Here is a 22226-nt window from a genome sequence, read left to right as displayed (position 1 = left end):
TGGCTGTGTCTTACAAGGTGTTGTTGAAAGAAAAAAGAACTTGCTTGTTTACAATTCTCTTACAGTGTCTTTCAATATAAATGTCTTTACAGCTGACTCTCTCATAAAAAAGAGTCTCTTGTCACATCCAATGACAGAATAATGTTGCTGAAACTACCATCACTAACATGCACACCGTTTCTCAATACTGAACACTGTAATTAAATACTACTTTTATTTATATAAAATATTATTTGTTGAATAATAACATTTGATAAAGAACAGCCATCATAAAAGTTGCTAGGCAATTCAGTCAAAAGAGCAACGGTAGCAGCCAAAACTATCTGCTCTGGAAGAAATAATAGATTAAAGTCTTCCTCAGTTAGATTTACCCAAACGTATGGAGACATCAGATCCAGAGGCAAATTCCAGGAGATCTGGCCGAGGCGAGGCTGCTCTCGGCGGGTTCATGAGCACTGAATGACCGCTGACGCCCTGGAGCTCACATCTCCGAAAACAACACAATTTACATTGTGTGCCTACCAGACCCCTTGATAAACACAGAAACCGAGACATTATTTTATTTCTTTTTTTTTTTTACCACTACTACTACTACTAATAATAATAATAATACATGGGGGAAAAATTATAAAATTGTTTAGAAGAAGCTGTACAGCCTGAGATCCCGTTTGATCTCCGAATCAGCGACAGACACCTGACAATCGGGCTATTTTTCAGAATAAAAGTTCAACATTTTGAATTTTTTTTTTTTTAAATGTAATTATATTTAAATTTAATTACATTGTATTTCTCATATTTGTATGAACATCTCATATGTAACATCTCATGGTTTAAAAAAATAAATTACCTATACAAATGTTTAACAGTTTGAACTTGTTTTAGCCAAATAAAAATTTAACATCTGCTGAATGTGATTTTCTTTGAAGATTATTATTTTTTGACCGGATAGTGAAGGAAACTGGAGTGAACAATCAAACTAATCTTCTCTCTCTCTCTCTCTCTCTCTCTCTATATCAAATCAGGCATGATACGGGAAAAAGGTCTTTTAATATGAAAACTGGAGACTTTGACCAACCAACGGGTGGTTGCCTATATGACAGTTGAGACCCTGATGTCAGCCAATCACACGTGCGTATTCTGCTCTTGACAGCAGGCCCCGCCTCAGCTCTGCTGTCAACCTCAAAGTTTCTTTATTTAGGCGATAGCAGCTGTTATTTGGACATTTTCAGGACAAATATTAATATATGTCACTTTACACAGCCTACGGGCAGCTCAGTGACGTATAATTCATTGTTGTTTGTATATTAACAGGAACGATCAGTTAACATATCGCTTTGTATTATAAAGGAGCGGTGGAACCCAGATGCTTATGTTTTCTGTACTAGTGAATTCCGTTCACTCCAATCAATCATTACCTTCGTGCGACTCACCAGACCTTCATGAACACTGAGCTCAAACAGCAGCTCACCTTGCCAGAGGCTCTTCATTCTGTGTGTGGATATGCAAGACCGTGTTCATGCGGGCAGAATATAAAAATACAAAAAATAAAAGCTATCTATATCTATCACTCTATCTAGAAAAATATAAAATGAATTTAAATAAATGGAATAGGATGTAAGGAAAAAAAACATTTTTTTCTTAGAACAAAAAAAAAAAAAAAAATATATATATATATATATATATATATATATATATATATATATATAAATTACACACACACACACACACACACATATATATATATATATATATATATATATATATATATATTATACATATGCATAGATATACATTATATACACACATATACATACACACACACACACACACACACACACACACACACACATATATATATATATATATGTGTTGTTTGTGCTTAGGTAAAAATATACTATTATTGTATTGATGTTTAGATCAGAAGAAAAGAAATCTATATCAATCTAGAATACATTTTTTATATAGAAATAATTTATTATAGGCTAATACCATTATCAGGTTAAGATCCGAATACAAAAATCTTGCAATTATAAAAACATTCAAAAGAAAAAAACTCAAACTAATTATATGTTACACAAAATATTTAAATGGTTAGATGACAATATTAACATTTTTTAATATATTAAATATAATTAAAAATAAACTTACTATTATTCTAATTATGCATACACAACATATATTTATAATTCTATAATAATATTAGCCATTTTTATTCACACTAAGTGGATTATATGTTGAAACAGTCAACAACAACCCTAAATTTGTCCAACTTAATGCTCTGTAATAGTTTGTTGACAGTTTGAAATAGCTTGCCAGTCAAAACACTGATAAGCTAAACTTCACCTTGACATTATCATGCAGCACTAGGTCCAACAACACAAATGTTGCATCAGTTTTGACAGTAAGGCTGAAATGGTCTGGTTTTGTAATCAAGTGGTTTTAACATCTGAACGCATTCGGTTACTTCACGTCCTGCAACGTCTCCATGTTCGACAGATTCCAACTGCATTACAACTGAACACTTCCAGTGAGACATTTATGGAACATACTAAGCAAATATAATACTGTATATCACAGGAAGCAAACAGTCTGATTAGCATGTGTTGTGAAGAAACATCCTCTTAGCAATGAGTGGGAAGAGATGAAAGCTCTGTAGTGAATCTAGAGAGCAATTCAAAGCACAAGTGCACTTCAAGCACTAAAAACCCATCAAAAACAGACCCCAGGCTTTAGAAAATGTCAAACTGAGTGGTTTTATTTATTTTAGCTTTGTACATTTCTTTATGACATACATTTAATACACCTACATTTAAAATGACTAAAATTAATGAGGCACAACCAAATATGATTATATCATATTTTTCAAATTCAAAAAGGAGCAAATTTTGAACCACGTGGTTTTTGGCGTACTCTGCGGAAAAAAACAAAAAACCCTTGCCTGACATCTTGTAGCAAAATGGGATTGAAAACAAAAATAAATAAAAGCTGGAGTGTAAATTAGTCCATTTAGGGCTAAATATTGGCACGTAGACTGAAATCCAAATTGGAAAAAAAATAAAAATAAAAAAAAAGTTAATAAGCTACTATAAACTCCACACTGCTAGACATCCGCCTTCACAGTAGCACCAGTGTACACAGGACAACCTAATCCCATGTACACTATAAAAGAAAAACCCTTTCAATTCAACTTGGCTTCAGACTCGACGTGTCCTCTAGAACCGTTATGTGCATATATTGAAGTGCAATTGTTGCCAACTTTGTTTCACTTGTGCACAACCAGAATAAAACATGTACCATAATATTACATAAAAATAAAATAAAATACAAGGAAAACTAAAGCTTTTGTAACAAATGGCACATGTTACTCCATCTGATAATTGTCAGGATAAAAAAAAAAAAAAAAAAAAAAAAAAAAAAAAAATTGCAGACATGGTCATGATTACGTGAGCGGGATTCACATGTTATTCAGCTCCAATAGAGTCTGTTCCAACATCTGGTTCATATCGAGGTTTTCTCCTTTAGCATGTGAGAGCTTTTCTGTTAGAATAATCAAGTGAAAAACATGTTAATATCAATGCAAAATCAATGCATGTCCGCAATAACATGCATTGGATGCCTTGAGCATTGTCCTGTAACATGCATACTTCACACACACTCGGTTCATGCTTTCATATAAATATCCATAGCAGAGATACATTATATATACATGGGTTAATATATATATGTATAACAGATACAGTTAAAGAGTGCTGACTCTTGTATGAAGCAAAAGGCCTTAGATGACATCCTGATTGAAGTGGTAGCCATCCATTAACCACATGCTGCCTTCAAGTCCTTCTGGGATGAGTTCGGAAGTTGCATTCTAATGATTTTTGGTTTGCAATAAAATGCATTGATCAATTTAATATTTCACTTTTTATTTTCCCAAATTAAAATTTAGGACAAATAATATAATTTATATAAAGTATATTAAAAATAATTTAATTTTTCATAATATTATGATTAAATATAAAGTGTCAAAGCCAGGAAGGGTTTTCCTTGACAATTAAGAGTACAGGAAAATTAATTTATATAACGTATGGGAAAATGTTTTTTTTTTAAATTAATATATCATCTAATATACATGTTAAAACTTTTTTTTTTTTTTTACAATGAACAGCAAAGATTTTTTTCATAATTTATCTAAATATATTACATTTTTAATATATTGTTTAAATATTTAATATAATATTTGCAGTATATTAGATTTTACATGTAGTACTATAGTTTATATATTTTACTTAATATTAAGTGTGTGTGTGTGTGTGTATTATAAATACTCACCAAGTAATTAAAAAAATGTTAAATAAAAGGATGGGATTTCTCTTTTTTCCTTGAACATTTTTTTTTTTTTGAACAGCAAAGAGATAAATGTAATAAATAAAGTATTTAAACCAAACGTATAATTAAACTTTGGTTAATGTATTAAAATAAAATTCAATAGTGCACAAAATGCAACATAGCAACATTTTGTTATTTTGCGGTAAATCTCAACTTGTAATCATGACTTTCCAACATGACTTGAAGGCAGCAAGACTTTGTTGTAACTTTGTTACAAAAACACATTCACAACAGCATTCACTTCAGACACCATTTGGTGCCAAGAAACAAAAAAAATCAATTCTACTAGTTTTAGTCCTCATTCAAGGCCATTCTGAGCTCGTTAGACAGAAGGCGGTTTTTCTCGAGTTGCTGGTAGAGGCGGTCTACAGGAGCGGCAGCAGGTTAAGACAAGAGAGAAACACAGAGAGAACAGAGTGAAGAAGAAATGAGAACAGCTGGAGGTTAGCAGCATTTCATGGTTTACTCCGACTCAAACCAACCTGGAGGAGGTGAATCTGATGATCAGAGAGCAGGACACAGAGCTCATAAACTCACTAGATAAGAACGGCCCGCTCTGTGTGTGTGTGTGCGTGTGTGGACACCATTTTTTGTAAAACTGTGATAATTGCTTGCGACAGTCTTGGAAATGTTGAACAAATCATTAAAGAAGTAAATCACCGTATGCAATAATTTTCAGTTACATTATACTCCTATTACAGAACTTCAGCTATTAGATAAAATATTGCACTTAAAATTTAATGTAAATTAAAAATAACCATAACTTAAAAGCCTAATAAAATAAAATAGTGTTTAACTACTCTAATTTTATATATAGGCCAAGATTCACTGATTTGCATAAGTTAGCAATGTGATGCATTGATACATGAAAAATAAATAAAATGAACCAAATAAATAAATAAAATGCAAACTATAATGAATTGCACAGCATCATAATTTTTACCATTGCATTGCATTGAACCCTAATCAGGATGGGAAGACATTCATCGTATTTAAATTTGAATTCTCATGCCTTCGTAAAATATGTAAGCCGCAGTTTGTTTAAAACCACAACCGTACGTATTAGTGGTGCTAGCTTGTGAAACCTCTCCATTCGCATAATGAGAGAAGAGCACAGGTGAATTTAGGTTGAGGTGGATACTTTTTTTGTGCACATTTACTCCTAGTGCAGTACAAACACAGCTTATAAATGACAGGCAATCATGTGGTTTAATGAACAGACTCGACCGTCATCTGCTTCCATGAGAAAACCTGATTAAAAACACACAGATATTTGACTAGTCGGAGAGAATGAATTTGCCTAACATGTAAATATAGGAAAAAACCATCGTGCAGCGCTTTAGGAACTTTCCTCACATGAAAATATTGGCTTTATTAAGAAACAAGAGCTCACGTTCTCCTCGCTATTACATCTCATACAATAACCACAGAAGAAACCCAGGACTTCTACCGGTGCTTCTGACTTTATTAGAGCCACGGCAATAAAAGCACAAAGAAATGAAAAGGAAATAAAGAACAAAAAGGACAGAAATGAGACATTTACATAGTTTTACATAAAGCCAAAATAATTAAAGGTTCTGTACAAGAATAGATGGATAACAACACACAATGTAGAGGGATGAGAGGAAAAGAAAGGCTGGAAAGAGCAGAGGGAAGTCGTTCAGCCGGCGGGACGTGTCTTTGATGAACAATTTATCTGCACATGGAGGAAAAGTAAGAGAAAAGGTGATGGAAGGGACAGAGAAAGCCATCAAACACAAGAAGAGGGAAGAAACCACCACAGACAGGATCCACAGTGATTATTTATTTGACAGGGTCTCTGTTAATCTCTGATACCAGACTTTATCCGGCTCACACTAGATCCCTGACGAATGCCTCACGGCTGACTTACCAAGCAGCTCACACTCCTAAACAACTACTGCATGAGACACAACATCACACCAGATCACAAACATCTCCACACGACAGGCTTTGGGCCTGTCTTCTGAACAGAAGAAGACCTTGTTAGTAGAGAAAACAGCACACACAGGAAGTCACGGAGCACGAAACGCTTCCCGCTGGAAAAACACAGTGCGTTTCTGACTCAACATCTCATGCTTGGGGGGTCGAGACTTCACAGTCCTGCCAGTACACTCTTAACAACTACAGGTGCTTCATGATGCCATAGAAGAACCTGTCTGTGTAAATGGTTCAATAAAGAACCTTTAACATCTGAAGAACCTTTCTGTTTCACAAAAGGTTCTTTGTGGCGAAAGAATGTTCTTCAGATCTTAAAAAGTTAAGAGATGGTTCTTTAAAGAATCTTTGACTGAATGGTTCTTTGTGGAACCAAAAAGGTTCTATGATGTCGTCGCTTGAAGAACATTTGAAGCACCTTTATTTTTAAGAGTGTAGGGCTGGGTGATATAGTCCACACAATTAACCAACATCCTGAATATTGTTAACTTTCATGAAGCTACTTAAATGAGTTTGAGATTAGATGGATTTATAAAGTCAGAATAGCAACAATATCAGGAAATTCATTTCATCGCTTTTATGAATCACTTTAAACACTTGTGATGACTTTTTCCACAGAAATTAGTTAAAAATATGGACTATCTTTTGAAACGTTTGGGGTTGGTAAGATTTCACTGTTTTTGAAAGACTGAAATATTACTACAGTTTAAAATAAAAGTTAAAGCTAATTTTTTTTTGTGTCATTACTCCAGTCTTCAGCGTCACACGATCCTTCAGAAACATTTCTTAATGTTGCAAACAGTTTTTGTCGCTTAATATTCTTGTAAAAAATGTAAATAAAATACATTTTTCACTAATCTTTTAAAGTTCCTTTAAATGGTTCAAAAGAACAGTAAGAGTAAACAATTTAATGCATCCTTACTGAAGAAAAATATCAAATACTAGTAATATTTCCAATAATTAATAATATACATTTTCATACATTTAATTTAAGCATCTATACTGACCTCAAATTTCAGTAGTGCGTGTATTATTATTATTATTTTGTTTTCAAAATGCATGTTGTGTTAATATAAACATAGAGAATTTATTTGGTGGAAAAAAAGTGTTATACTTTAAAAAAAATGTTCTCTCAAACATTTCAATATTTTAATTAAATATATATTTTTTCGATTTATAAATTTAATATATATTATCTTACAAATATTTTAATTGTACATTTATATAACAAAATAGAAATAAACTCAAAGCTGTATCACCCAGCCTTAGTAGCAAAAATTGAACCAAAGTTTAAGTAGTTTTGTTTTCACACAAGATTATTTAAAGTAACACAATAGTTATGAATTCAAAATCACAAAACTCCTATACACTGACTCTACAAGCCATGGTCTTCACATTAACTCATGGATGAATCTCAACTAAACTAAATACTTCAAAAACCTCAAACTGCACTACAGGAACCATAAGCCTTGTAGAGTTACAGAGATAGAGGTGAAGAATCAGTGTGTGAACTGAGGATCCAAGACCTGGTTTAGAGCGGGTGAGAGGGGGATTATGGGTAATGAGGGAGGGGCACAGGCACAGGCAGAGACCGCAGATCAATTACATTGAAGTCATGTCGTTGAGAGCGTGGTCCAGCTCCTCGCTGATGGCTTTGTACTTGAGTTTCTGGGAATACAACTCATCTATCGAGATTCGGGACGGTGTGTTCGATGGAGGGGGGACAGAGGAGGGTGGAGAGGAAGAGGTGGAGGGGAAGGGATAAAAACAGGTGCAGGAGTGAAGCATCCAATCCAGCGGCAAGACAGGCCCCGGTGAACAGAGACAGACAGCGAGAGTGACGTGAAGACAGAGAGAGAAGTGGAGGGAAAACAGAAAATAAAGTTAGGGAGGAATGGAAAGGAACTTGAACACAAGGCAAAGACCATGACATTCATCAGAGTCACCGTGAAACACCAGAGGACTCGCTTACTCATGATGCTAAATTAATTCTGTCAGTATTTATTCAGCCTCGTTCACCCTCAAAACCTGCATGATTTTCATTATTTAGTGAAAACAATTTAATTTCTGCAAAACGCCCAGAACTCTCTCTTCACGCCTGCTGTAGCTCTTAGATCTCATTCAACTCAATTACGGCTTGTCTAGATCTTATTCCAAGCCTCACTGGTTCCTGTGTTTCTTGTCACTGATGTCTTGAATATTAAGCATACTTTTCATTTAGTGCACAAGTCATTGACTGCTTTTACAGTATGTTTTACAGTAGGTCCAAAGTGGTGTGTTAGCACATGCCAGTAATATAAAATAAATTCACTACGGTATAAAACTTTGGGTTCGGAAAGACTTTTTTTTTTTTTACAGTCTTATGCTTACCAACGCTGTATTTATTTGATAAATATAGAAATGTAAAATATTGCAATGTAAAATAACTAACGGTTTTCTATTTGAATATACATTTTAAATGCAATTTATTTCTGTGATGTAAAGCTGTATTTTCAGCATCATTACCCCAGTCTCCAGTGTCACATGATCCTTCATGAATCATTTTAATATGCTGATATGATGCTCAAAAATCTATCATGTGCTGTGCTGTGAATTGTGATACTCAGGATTCCTTAATGAATAGAAAGTTTATTTAAAGTTTATTAAAAGATCAATTTAATGTGCCTTTTCTGAACAAAATTTTTGTATTTTGGTAAAAAAGAAAAGAAAACACCACTTCAAATCTTTGCACAGTTGTGTAAATATTCCTCCTTGGTGAATTTAATGTCATTTTGGGAATCATTATCAGATCCTATTATGGGAAAAGTGGGAAAGGAGCACTCTGGGAACTTTGTTTGTGTTCCACAGAAGTAAATGAATGCAAACAGGTTCGACATGAAGGCCGATAAATAAAAGTCTTCATTTCTGGATGAACTATCCCTATTAAGGCTCTTACTGATGCCTCACTGACCAGGATGTTGAATTATCACAGATACATTAACAAAGTGCAAACATGGCTGTAGAGTTATGAAAATGAACTTGGGCTTGTGTAAATCCAAATGAGCAGGACAGGAGAAGACTATTTAACAGCAGCTCATAAAAGCCTAATCGAGTTTAAATGCTGCGTGTAATTGCACCTCGATCACACAATTGTCATCTTACAAAGTGAAGTCTGTCTGTGGACCTGCACAATGACTGGTCTCTCCACAAGAGGTAATGCTCAACTCTGCGACTGAACGATAAGGAAGCTGAAAGAAGGCCAGTAGGGCTGATGCTTTGAGGAACAGGATGACGGTAGAGAAATAAAAGGCTGAAGCGAAAGCAGCAGTCGCTCTGAATACTCCACAATCACACGTATGAACGACAACTGGACAGGGGCTGAAATGACACGAATGAAAGTCGTACCTTCAAGGTCATCAATGGTCTTCTCGAGCTTGGCGACTGACCTCTCGGCGAACTCGGCACGGGTCTCGGCCTGCAGAAGAAAATAAATAATCGAGACTCATTTCTATTATTATTATTATTATTATTGTGTGTGATATATACACCATGATGGTAATCTAAAACCATTTATATAGTGAAATAAGACTTGATATCCTTCTGTCCAGACGGAGTCTAGTATGACTAAATATCATGTGATAAAGAGGTTCATACCTCCTTCAGTTTGTCAGTGAGGACCTTGATCTCCTCCTCATATTTGTCTTCTTTCTGTGAGTACTGCAGACATCATGAGACGGACAGATGTCAAAACACAAACCAGCACACATGAGCACATAACACTACATTAGCACTCCGCTGTTTGTTAGCGCACATAAACCTGCTTTTTCCTCCCAAATCTGATCTCTAGGACTGACCACCTCCACTGTCATTGCGTAAATGACGACTATATTCAAGTCAATATTCAATTATATCTACTTCAGTTGCCTTAAGCATCAGCAAGAAGCTTAAAAGTAGTTGTACCTATAGAAATTTCACACACAAAATACCGATATTACCTTAGTTTAAGCACCTCAGCTGTACAAATCAGAAAAATAAAGCTGGATTTTCAGCAAAGTCAGCTCATAATTCAACACCATACAGACCAAGATGAATTGTTAAACATTTAGAAGCGCTAGTTATCCCGGTTTATCGAGGAGGACAGTTTGGGCGGTGTGCCTAGGAGAGCACCTACCTTCTCGGCCTGGGCTTCCAGGGACTTCAGGTTGTTGGTCACAGTTTTCAACTCTTCCTCAAGCTCAGCGCATTTACTGGGGTTTTACACAGAGATCGCAGAGGAGAGGAGGAAAGGTACATTGAGAGAGGAGGAGAACCAGAAGCAGGTTGGAACAGAGGAACCGGAAGACAGGAAAGAGAGGGGAAAAATAGAAACAAAAACCCCAAATCAATCAAAACAGGGTGCAGGACAAGGGGATCCCAAAGTCCCCTTAACACAGCAGGAATGTGCCATGATGACGAATCGAAGTCTACGCAACTTGCTGCATGCAAGTTGTTAGGACTTACACCGTATGTTGCAGCATTCCTGCTAAGTTAGAAGGGTGTGAAACAAACAAACAAACAAAAAAGATGGAGCCGCATGGGTAGCAAGTGAGGAAAACTGTAGTTTTGGATACTACAGAGCACACAAGGCCAAGTGGGACAGTTAGATGTATGCGACCTTGTGTCTGGCGTGCAGTACCTGTTCTTCTGATGCCTTTAATGACTTATAGGTTTGGTCCAACACTCGAAGCTCATCTTCTGATTTCCGAAGGCGTCTGTTAGTGTGTGCAGAGGAAAGGCCATTCCAAACACGGCCACATGCATGTTAACAGTGCATGCAAAAACATGTATTTTTTTATAAAACATAGGACAACCAAAACAGGAAACAGTAATGTGAAGCAGGTATTAGCCACTAGCGATGCTGCTATTCTTAGGGGACGTACACACAGGACGAGTCTTGTTTTATAATCGTTGGTGTGTATGCTAGGTGCCAACTTTAGAATCCCAGCAGAAACCGGTCATTCAAGTACATTTACTTTATTAATAATTTGTACACAGACATAATACTTATTCGATGTACTGCTACTGAAGTGGGCCTATTATATAGAGGCACAGACCACAAGGTCTGAGGATGCCATTCAGATATGTTCAAGATAAAAATAGTGTTGCAGAATGATCAATTTTGAAACAATGGGCCAACCAGAAAAAACTGGGGGCGGGACAAGCAGAGCACACCAAGTGTTGACAACATTAATTAATTAGTAGAGGCTCTTATACAGGTTACAAAAGGACTGCAAGTTTCAACTGTTAACATTAAAGCATTTTAAGTTGTTTGACCTCAGAAAAGTAAAAGGCGATTTAACGGCTCATGTTTTTTCTGTGTGTACGCCTCCTGACACAGAATCTGTAAGGGTTTGTGAGTGTGTGAAGAGAGTCAGGCACATGCATGAGCGTCATTGTCTGTATATGTAGGTTTGTGCAGACAGGCGAGAGTCGGCAGGAACGTCTCGTACCTCTCATTTAGCTCGGCGCGCTCCTCTGTGCGCTCCAGCTCACCCTCAACGATCACCAGCTTACGGGCCACCTGCACACACACAGGACAGTTCATGGGACAATTACATACTCACAAGTAAATAGGGAGGGGGAAAAAATTTTCTACACATTAAACAAACAAAAAAAAATAATAATAATAACAATAATTAAAACAAAAGAAACAAGGAAAACAAGAGACAAAACAATCTAAAATTATATTTAAAAAAAAAATAAGGAAAAGAAAAAGAAAAAAATCTAAAACAAAAACAAAGCAAGAAAACACCACAAGAAAACTAAACATGAAAGTAAAAAAAAAAACCAAACAAAAAGATTAAATAAGTCAAATAAAGACAAAACGAAGAAAAATAACACAAAAACAAATCAAAAACAAAACACAGCAAATCTTTTTTTCTTCTCCATGCTGAACTGCAAGCATCTGCTTGCTCACACTAAGTGTGAAAGGTCATGAGACTTGGCAGGAAGTCATGTGTTTCTTTTTTTCTTCTTCTGTGTGTGCATGTGTGGTTTGGTGGCTGGGGAAACCTGCCTCCTCGTATTTGCGGTCGGCCTCCTCAGCGATGTGTTTGGCCTCCTTTAGCTGGATCTCCTGGATCTCCATCTTCTCCTCATCCTTCAGAGCTCTGTTCTCAATCACCTTCATGCCTCTGGAAGGAGAAAGCAAGAAATGGACTGAAAGAGAGAACAAAAATCTCTCTATAGCGTCACCATGACTAAATTTGGATCAATAACTCGCTACAAATTACATTCAAAGCCGCCAACGTGTCTGCATCTAAGCTCTGGAATCAAAGACACCATTTTAGTGGAGCTTTCTTGAGCTGTTATTTATTTATCTGCCCTTTATTTTTCTAGGAAGATCCCTTTGAGACCTCATTTCATTCATTCCACAACCAAGAGTAAGAGAAAGCTGATTTTCTGTTCTCTGAATGTACCTCAGGTACTTCTAATTGAATCCTGTTTGATGATTTGGTGATATAGTTTTCTACAGAAGCATAAAAGACAAGTAGGAATATAATTTGAAAGCATGCCCAGCAATGCCTTTACAGTAAACAATAACATATGTGATACTCTATGTACACAAACCATCAACTGTAAAAATAGACAGAGCAGTAGTCAAAGAACAGCTTTGTGTAAAAAAAAAAAAAAAAAAACAAAAAAAAAAGAATTTAGTTTTCTTGTAATATCACAACAGTCACCATCAGAACAGATGAATGGGAGGGAAGAAGCACTTCAGGGCTTCACCAGGTCTCTGTACAGAGTGGCTCTATGCAGGCGCTGCGCTGGAGACAGAGGGCCTCTGTGTGGGCAAACAAAGGAAGGGAAACGCAGCCTAGTGGCTCTACAAATTGCTGTTTATTCAGGAACCCACTGGCTCTACGTAAACAGCTCACGTCAGTTGTTTAGCCCAAAAACAGCATCACAACTACAACCGTCCACAATGCCCTCCATTTTTCTGCAATGCAGAGGCATTTCAAAGGCTTCATAAACATGAATAGCCAGTGGATTTTAAAGGTAAATAGAAAAAAATATATTCTTATATAATTCAAATAATGCTTTAATTTTATAGCATATTATAAATATTATATATAAAAACTCTGTGTGTATATACATATACATATAGATATATAAAATAAAACATAACTCTAAAGTTTCCGAACTACTCATGTAGGGTTGCACGCGGTGCTGGTGATTAGCAAATGACATGGACTCTCCTCCGAGCACACAAACAGTCTTTATGCAGGGCACCAGATGTGCGGTGCAGGATAGGAAGTGGCAGCATGTTGTCATTTCACTAGCAACACATCAGTGGAGCTGCACACAGTAACCGCAGTCACTGTGAGAGGGGGAGGGACGAGGTGTGGACCTGCTCAACTGACGACTTCTGCTTCAGTGAATCAGACTCACACTCCAACAGAATGCTACACTTAATGGCAATTAACTTTACATTACCACTGTGTGCATTTTAATAGGCATGAGATAAATCTACACAGGCGGTCTTTACAATGAAAAACTCAAAAATGTAAGTGAAAATGCCAATGAACATGAATGACTCACTCTAATGCGTCATTCACGAAATTCCACTAGTCCTGCACAGCAATGACTTTGCTGATATATCTACACAACTGTAAAGCAGGTTGTCATTTGACTTTTCCACAGCATTTCATTTGATTATAAAACGGGATGGGCTGTACCACACCATTCTTTGTAATTGTAAGTCTCACGTTGCTGTACTAACCTCTCGCTCTCATCAGCGGCCTTCTCGGCCTCCTCCAGCTTCTGCAGGGCAGTAGCCAAACGCTCCTGTGCGCGATCCAACTCCTCCTCCACCAGCTGGATACGTCTGTTCAGGGACGCTACATCACCCTCAGCCTTGAAGAGCACAGAGGAACTGGTGTAAATGTTCAAGATCAGAGGTTCACACATAATTCAAATAGACAGTGACACCCAAACACCACAAATGCTGACGGCACCCATTCAGAGTAAAGAATCCATCCAGCGCAGTTTTTGATGATGATGCAAATTGGTTACAAACGACAGTACTCACTCACTAGCTTCCATTAAGACATACTGAGGCAGAGTGATATCTTCTGCTGCTGCTGTGCACACTATATAGCATGAGATGGCAGCAATGCTAATGGAAGAGATGGGACTAGCCATCAGATCATTACAGAGCCTCTGGGACAACATTAAGAGGCATTGGGAGGGAGTCCCAGCAGACCTATATGGATTACAATGAAAAACTTGTGCATTAATGTAGCAACATTTTCTTGTAGTAAAGCAGCTGTGGGTTCCCGGAGGTTTTTTCAAAAAGCATAAAATTACAACATTAAATAAGTGAGAATTATTTTAATACACAAATAGAATGAACATTGAAATTTTGACATTAAATTTAATGATATCCAGAAGAGGAATAAAAAGAAATTAAGTTAAACAAATAACAGTGGAAATCAATTAAAACAACATTTACTGTAAATGCTAAGCCAAAACGAGCTTGGAGTGAAAAACTAATGGTGCATGGGAAATAAAAATGAAAAAATTTAATCTGGGCTCACGTAACTCTCTCATTCACCACAAATTCAGATCTGTGCTCTCCGTTAATCACATTATAGAAGTTGCTATGGAACGTAAATCGCTCGGATGATAAAAGATATGGTAACTGTAATCTGTAGTGAAATCCAGCCCTAACCAAACTCATCTGCCACATTACTTGCTCAATTTTTGACATTTTAGATAAACAATATGTTGTCACCACATTTGACACACATATAAACTCACACACACACACACACACACACACATATATATATATATATATATATATATATATATATATATATATATATATATATATATATACACACACACACACACACTCTTAGATATTTTAAAATATACAATAGTTACACTATCAAAATAATTATATATTTATGTTTTTACAGCATGCATAAAATTTATTCTCTGCTTAAGTCCCGGTCCAGCGATAAGCAAATGCCTTACGTGGGACAAAGTGCATGTTATATTGTCAGCTAAGATATGAAAAACTAGAAATTAACACAGATAAACTTGACCGCCAGCACTGAACTCCTACATTTCATTAAAAGGCCCAGAGTCTTAAGTATGTTTGTTCAGAAAACACACTGAGACGGATTATTAATGCCAGGCATCTATAACTAGAGCATCACCATAACAAAGATGAGTCCCACTGTATGTGACCTGCAGACTGGCCTTATAAGGGAAAGTGTTCAAATGCTTCAAGAGAGTCAACATACAGCCTAAAGCAGCAGCAACTCCTATTCATCAAGATCAAACCACTACAGCAGAGCCCACATCAACAGCTCTGTCCAGGATCACTACTGTACTGCTGTAGGGTATTAGCCTAAAATGATAACACTCAGAGCCTCTGGTCCAGCGTAAATTGTCATCAAACAAGGACTGTTCACAGGAGTACAATTTAACTAACTGGATTATAACCAGACTATCCGATTATGACCATCAACAAGAGAACAGACTGAAAACACAGGGATGTATACTGCACAGAGATATCATTAGCAATCTCAAAGTTTGGGGTGAAAACAAACGTCCCGTTTCAAAACGTCCGACTCATTTCCGCGAATCGATTCTTTCGAACGGTTGCATTTAAATAAGACGAAGGCTAATTTCATCACGGAGTCTGAACCACAGAGATCCCTTCATTTATTTTAAACATGACCGTTTTAAATATAATTTCACGAGTCTTAATTCAGTTTGTTGACATGATTCGGTTCATAAAATAAGTCAAATTCTAACATGACTTTGCATTAAGTGAAAAAAAAATTACAAATGTAGTCCAAAATGTATTTACATATTCACTAATTGAATCGATACGGTTCTACGCTCTATTAAAAGTCGGACAGGTCTAGAGAGTCAGTTAATTGTTGTTCAGACCGTTCACAGCACTTGAACTAATCAATCAGATCGATTTGGTGAACCGGTTGAACTGATTCATTTTCAAGATTCGGCTCAATTGAACAACTCGAATCGGATATCGTTATTCAGCACTTAAACTCTATTTACAAGCGTCAGTTTATAATCACACTGGCAAACATTTAATTCGCGTCTCCTCTTTGTTGTAAGCAAGAACTGATAAGTTATTAAAAACCACGGGCGTGATACAAATGTCTCTATTTGACGAGCTGGTGAACACTGCGTAGAGGGCGTCTGGTAGATTCCGCTATGTTCGTGCAGCACATCACTGCGCGCACTATCGTATCCGCTGTGTAAATGAACGCACGCACATCGGAGCGCCTGGAATAAGAATCTAACGCATTTCAACACATGCACTTGACACTTTGTATCATTCGTTGTTCTTACTGCTTCTCTGGCTTTCCTCTCGAGCGCTAATTCCCTCTGCAGTTTCTCCGCTCTCTCTTCAGCTCCGTCCGCTTGATCTTGTAACAGTTTTATTTTCCGTTTGACTGCTTCCAGAGATGTAGCCGCCATTCTTATTCCAAGTAACCACTAAAAGCCTCGTCTTTGAAAGCGTTTCCTTCAGATGAGCACAGCTCAGAGACGCTACTGCCCCTGATTTGTGTGTGCGAGACGACGCGGAGCAACGATTCAGATCACACCGGAAGTAACCATGTTTTCATAGGCGAGCCCCAAACGACGTCACTAGCATGAACTAGGGCTTATCTGGCGCTTTTCAGCGAACGGTATTTCAGTGCGAGACATATAAGAGCTGCAATGCATGCTTAATATGTTTCATAAAAAAAACACAATTTATCAAATCATTAAAAAGTAGCTTATTTCAAAGAGATTTGAAGGATGTGCAATACATGTTTACGTGCATCTGTTGCACACCTGAATGCGTTAATCAAGAGCCTGATGTGTGATTGACTGTGTGCTGGTGCTGAAACTGAGCTGCTAAATATGGCCTGGCTTCAAGGGGAGGGGCGCGTGGTTCTGAGCCTCGAATGTACAGTAGATGTTTAGTTCTGTTGCGCCCTCTGTAGGGAGAACTGCAGCATCGACCAGAGATTCACATTAGACCTTAGACTGACATTATTTTATTATATTAATTCATTACTATTGAATTAATTTATTTGAATAAATTGTAATTTAGATTATACTTAAATAAATATATAATAATACAATTATATATAAAAATATAATATATTTACATAGTAAATTAATGTATTTATGAACATTAATAAATACAAATATCAAATTGTTTAAAGATAGATAGATAGAACAATTTGATATTGTGATACATTTTATGACAAAAACAGTATTCTCAGAATATTATATTATTATGATTATATTAATTTATTACTATGAGTAATATTATACTATTAATTTATATAATATATAATTTACTGACATTAATAAAAATATATTAGTATTATAAATAAATATATTTGATATATTATGTATATTTTTCTTTTTTGTAAATAATTAAATATTGTATTACATGGATATTATAAGAACAATAATATTACATTGTTTTGATTATAATAATTTGTTTACCATTAAACAAATTTATTATAATTGATTAACAATTACATTAATATATAACTGAAATAATATATGAATATATTTATTAACATTAATTATATTGTTCTATAATTTGTATTTCTAAATAACTCCAAATATATTTTTTTACATGGTTATCATGACAAAAATACCATTATAGTTCCAATTATATTACATTATTATGATTATAATAATTTGTTTACTATTTAATACATGTATTTATTAGTATACATCATTATTTTATTATACAGATACTACTATATATTATTGATATTATAAATGAATGTATTAACAATAATTTATATCATTTTATTACTATTATATTTATATAATTTATTAACATCAATAATATTATATTCCTATTATACTTATATGTAAAAAATATTTTTTTATTTGAAATGTAAGTACAATTTAGCACCTTACTGTAGTTCTGTTGATGTACACCAGGGGGAGTCCAAGTGTGCACTAGTCAAGACCCTAGTGCAAAGAGCTTTTATTTGAACACAACAAAAGAGTGAAATCAATTTCTACTCAAATAGGCCTATATTCTTTTAAATATCCCTCAGTTACTGAATAACGCATGACGAATCAATGAAACATGAAACAACTCAAGTTCAAATGATTCTTTGAAGCTCGAGCTGGATGGTATTGAGGACTATCTTGTATCCTCATGCAAAGCTATGCAAACACTTGTCAAGACTTTGGATCGTCTACTCATGCAATTCTCAGGATAAAGTTACGTTTTTAAAACTAAAAGAATCAATGGCAATTTTAAAAGAAAGACTTCCAGTCGACCAGTCTCAAAGGCAGAGCCCAAAGAGTCGATCTGAGTCTTGACCATATAAAGCACTAGGCTAAATATAACAGCTCGCCCCGCTCTCTTTCTTCTTGGAATGCACGTCCTGTAAATTAAAATCGCGAATCATGTATATTTAGGTTTGCATACCTATACTAACAGGCTACACCATGTTTGGTCAGAGATATGCGGATTGTGTTTATAACACCATGCCACAGAGAATTTTTTTGTCTTGTAGTTCACGAGTCACTTTATTTTCACGGCTGAGGAAAAAAGTTAAGAGAACCCAGGGTCTGAAAGCAATACAAACAACCATCCTCAAATATGACAACTGACAACAGACTCTTATCTGTAAGTGATAAAGGCGTGGCATGCCAAAAGTGTCAGGAAAAGATGCGTGAAGAAGGCGGTGATGCTCCGAATATACTCACATCTGCGGCTTTCTTCTCAGCCAGCTCCAGTTTCTCCTGTGCATCTTTCAGAGCCTCCGAATATTTGTCGAGCTCGTCCTCGGTGCCCTTCAGTTTCTTCTGCAGTGCTAGGAGGTCGTCCTCAAGCTGCGCGTGTTTGAGTGATTGATTGACAGCGGTGAAGAGCGGGAAGCAGAGCGCGCGTGTGGTGTGGCAGGCAAAGAGACCGGCAGAGAAAGAGAAGGGAAGAAAGAAAAGTTAGGGAGTTCAGACAGGAACACTCAGGGAAATACCTTGGTGGCGACCTCCTCGGCGGACAGGAGCTTCTCCTCGACGCTCTGGTGCTCCTCGAACACTTTATCACGCTTGTCCTCGGCTGCACGCAAGCTCTTTTCCAACTGAATTAGTTCGTCTTCTAACTACACATGCATAAATGACAGTTTTCATAACAAAAGAGGTCAAGCTTTAGTAGAAATGCTATTAAAAACACATATGTCTACTACATATAGTCTACTTAAAATGCTCTTTAACCCTTGATGGGGTTCAGTTTGTGGTCTCTGAGACCCAAATGTCTTTTTAATAGCTCAAAAATACACTTAACATGTTTGTTTATTTTTATTTTTTTCTACATTGTGCTTTGTTGGGAACATACTTTTTTAAAAGTTAATGTAGTTAATGTAGCTACTTCATGATACCACATAAAGGGTTAAAGCATCAATTATAGGCCAATCTGCCAAAAGAGTTTAGCTTTGGTTAGGGTTAACACAGGGTTTTCATGTTATAATTGATATAAGGTTATTTTATTATTAATATAAGGTTATGGCTGCAACCCATTACACATTTAAAAGATTTTGATTTTAATTCGCCTACTAATGATGAAAAACTAGTTAGTAAAGACAGTAGTTAAGCCCATATCAATGGAACACTGAGTGTTAATATATTAATGGCTTTATTTTTCTGCACTATATGTATGGCAATAACAGGGCGAGTCATTGTACGTTGTATTAACACTATTAACATAATTTTCATTGACATTGAAAAGATTCATACTCGAATTCATTATTTTTACCCTCTTTCTGTTACTATAAGTCCACTCAGCTTCGGTAATAATCCATTTATCAAGTAGCGCACGGGAACGGCGCGTGCGCGTCATGGATAACTTTAAAAAAGTCCTCATAAAAACCGCAGACCTGTTTGCTCCTGTCCTCCGCTGCCTTTTTGTCTCCCTCAGCCTGCTCAGCTCTGTCCAAGGCGTTCTCCTTGTCGAGCTTGAGCATCTGCATCTTCTTCTTAATGGCATCCATGGCTGCTTATGGGCTGTTCGGCTGCAAAAGAGGAATTTCCACAGAGGAGCGAGGGTCAGAAGCGCGTGGGACTGAACGCAGAGCTGGAGTGCGAGCGCCCGCTCCTGTGCGCGCTCTCAAATACGTACGTCCACGGGAGGGGTGACTGAATTCCTCTGGACATTCAATACTTTTTTGGAAACAGCCGCGTTCGGCTGCTTCTCCGTGCCTCGCGTCTTTTTTATGGATCTGGGTGGCGATTCGCTGTTGCTCGTGCTCGACATTTGACCGTTTATATGCCTATATAAGGGGTGTGATGGGGAAGGCGAACTCCTCGAGACGTCCTCACACACACTGAGCGCGACGGACTGGAACAAAATGCGCGCGGTGCTCTCGAGACGCGGGTTCTACGTGACGCTCTGCCATTAAAACGCAGCACTCATGGACATCTGGTGCATTTTATTTGGAGGGTTCAAAGAAGAATGTTATAAAATGTAAATGTTAAAAAAGCAGCAGCTTTTTTAATTTATATGTTATATTTTTCTTTGATTTCAGGGGATAGGTATATAATTGTGTTGTGAGATCCCGAGAAGAGAAGAAACTGATTTTTATTTAGTTTTTTTTTTTTGAGAGGCTGTATTTGAAATATTAAATGTGGTGTTTTTGCAGTTAAAAAGAATATATTATAGAATTTCTTGTGGCCAAAATAAGTTATTTGGTATAAAAGATCCATCAAACTCTCAGAAAAGAGTAATCAATGACAGAATAAGTCAAACTCTCATATTTTGAGACATTTTTAGATTTTAGACTGATAAGGTGTCATTAGCACATGATAACTCATCATTAGTCTGCTCTGAACCTTATCAGAACTCGAACATGACTTTGTTTCAACACTTCTGCACGATACAAATAAACAAAAACTCTGTTTGGGCTTAATATAATGTCATCTACAGGCTCAGGAATGTGCCTTTATGCATCCCATGATAGATGCAAGAGGAACTACAGTTTCTTCGTGATATTGAGCACACTGAATACTTTCTGTTATCCTTCAGTCTGCCCTTCTCCTCCTCAGACAAGCTTCTCTGAGTATTTTTAGGGTCTTAATGTCCGAGCACCTGGCCCAGTCTGTAAATTACAAATTTCAAAACACTTAGACAAGTGGTGAAACATAATGTGATAATTCCCTAAAATAACCCCAGTCTTAAATATAATACCAGTTGTCTTGCACTATTTCTGTTCTCTTGTAATTGTATTAAATAGCTCTAAACAGTTAGGATGTACTTGAAACTCAACGTGTTTGCATTAAAGGTTTCTTGCCTGCATGCGTGAAACCATTCATTCACCCGCCAATGAAAAATAAAATTAAATCATAAAAGCTTATACAGTATATATATATATATATATATATATATATATATATATATATATATATATATATATATATATATATATATATATATATATATATATATATTTCTACAGTTTTTCCTCCAATACTTTTTATTTAAACTATTTAAAAATGTTTTTACAGTGTAATTAGGATTGCATCATGGTAATGAAAATGTGTTTATAAATGTGTTTATAAATTAGTTTAATTGTCATTTAAAATAATGCAAAAATCACAACAGTCCTTAATTGATTTCTAATAGAAAACATTTCAAATATTTTCTTCTCATTTTCAGCACACATTTATAAGAGTATTTTTGCCAATTATATTTTTAGTACAATCAGAATCCAAAGACTACATTTTTATGAGAATGCACATCACAGATGACTGTTATCTTATGTTTATGACAGACAGACCCCTATTTCGTGCATGTTATTTCCTGTTATTGCAATGTAAGAGCTTTAACAAACTTCCAGATTTTCCACTTAAGGTTTTAT

General features: G+C 36.1%; 1 protein-coding gene across 21 annotated transcripts; it reads right to left on the bottom strand.

The window, feature by feature from the left end:
* Positions 1 to 2728: 2728 nt before the first annotated feature.
* LOC127947331 (tropomyosin alpha-1 chain) lies at positions 2729 to 20593 on the bottom strand. Of its 21 annotated transcripts, none has more exons than XM_052544392.1 (10): positions 20250 to 20585; positions 19353 to 19478; positions 19081 to 19206; positions 14078 to 14211; positions 12371 to 12488; positions 11805 to 11875; positions 10487 to 10562; positions 9970 to 10032; positions 9721 to 9790; positions 2729 to 3537 (listed from the first exon to the last, which is right to left on the bottom strand). In XM_052544392.1, exons 1-10 carry the CDS (start codon positions 20361 to 20363, stop codon positions 3455 to 3457), a joined length of 981 nt encoding a protein of 326 aa, XP_052400352.1. In that variant the 5' UTR covers positions 20364 to 20585; the 3' UTR covers positions 2729 to 3454. The 21 variants fall into 21 exon arrangements, with proteins under 21 accessions (XP_052400352.1, XP_052400339.1, XP_052400337.1 ...); XM_052544394.1 differs by lacking the exons at positions 2729 to 3537; positions 10487 to 10562 and adding exons at positions 5825 to 8021; positions 10991 to 11066 and having other exon boundaries at positions 20250 to 20593; XM_052544395.1 differs by lacking the exon at positions 2729 to 3537 and adding an exon at positions 5825 to 8021 and having other exon boundaries at positions 20250 to 20587.
* Positions 20594 to 22226: the final 1633 nt, after the last annotated feature.

Source organism: Carassius gibelio, chromosome A25 (assembly GCF_023724105.1).
Source record: "Carassius gibelio isolate Cgi1373 ecotype wild population from Czech Republic chromosome A25, carGib1.2-hapl.c, whole genome shotgun sequence".
NCBI classification, from domain to species: domain Eukaryota; kingdom Metazoa; phylum Chordata; class Actinopteri; order Cypriniformes; family Cyprinidae; genus Carassius; species Carassius gibelio.
This window is presented reverse-complemented; position numbering and strand designations above follow the sequence as displayed.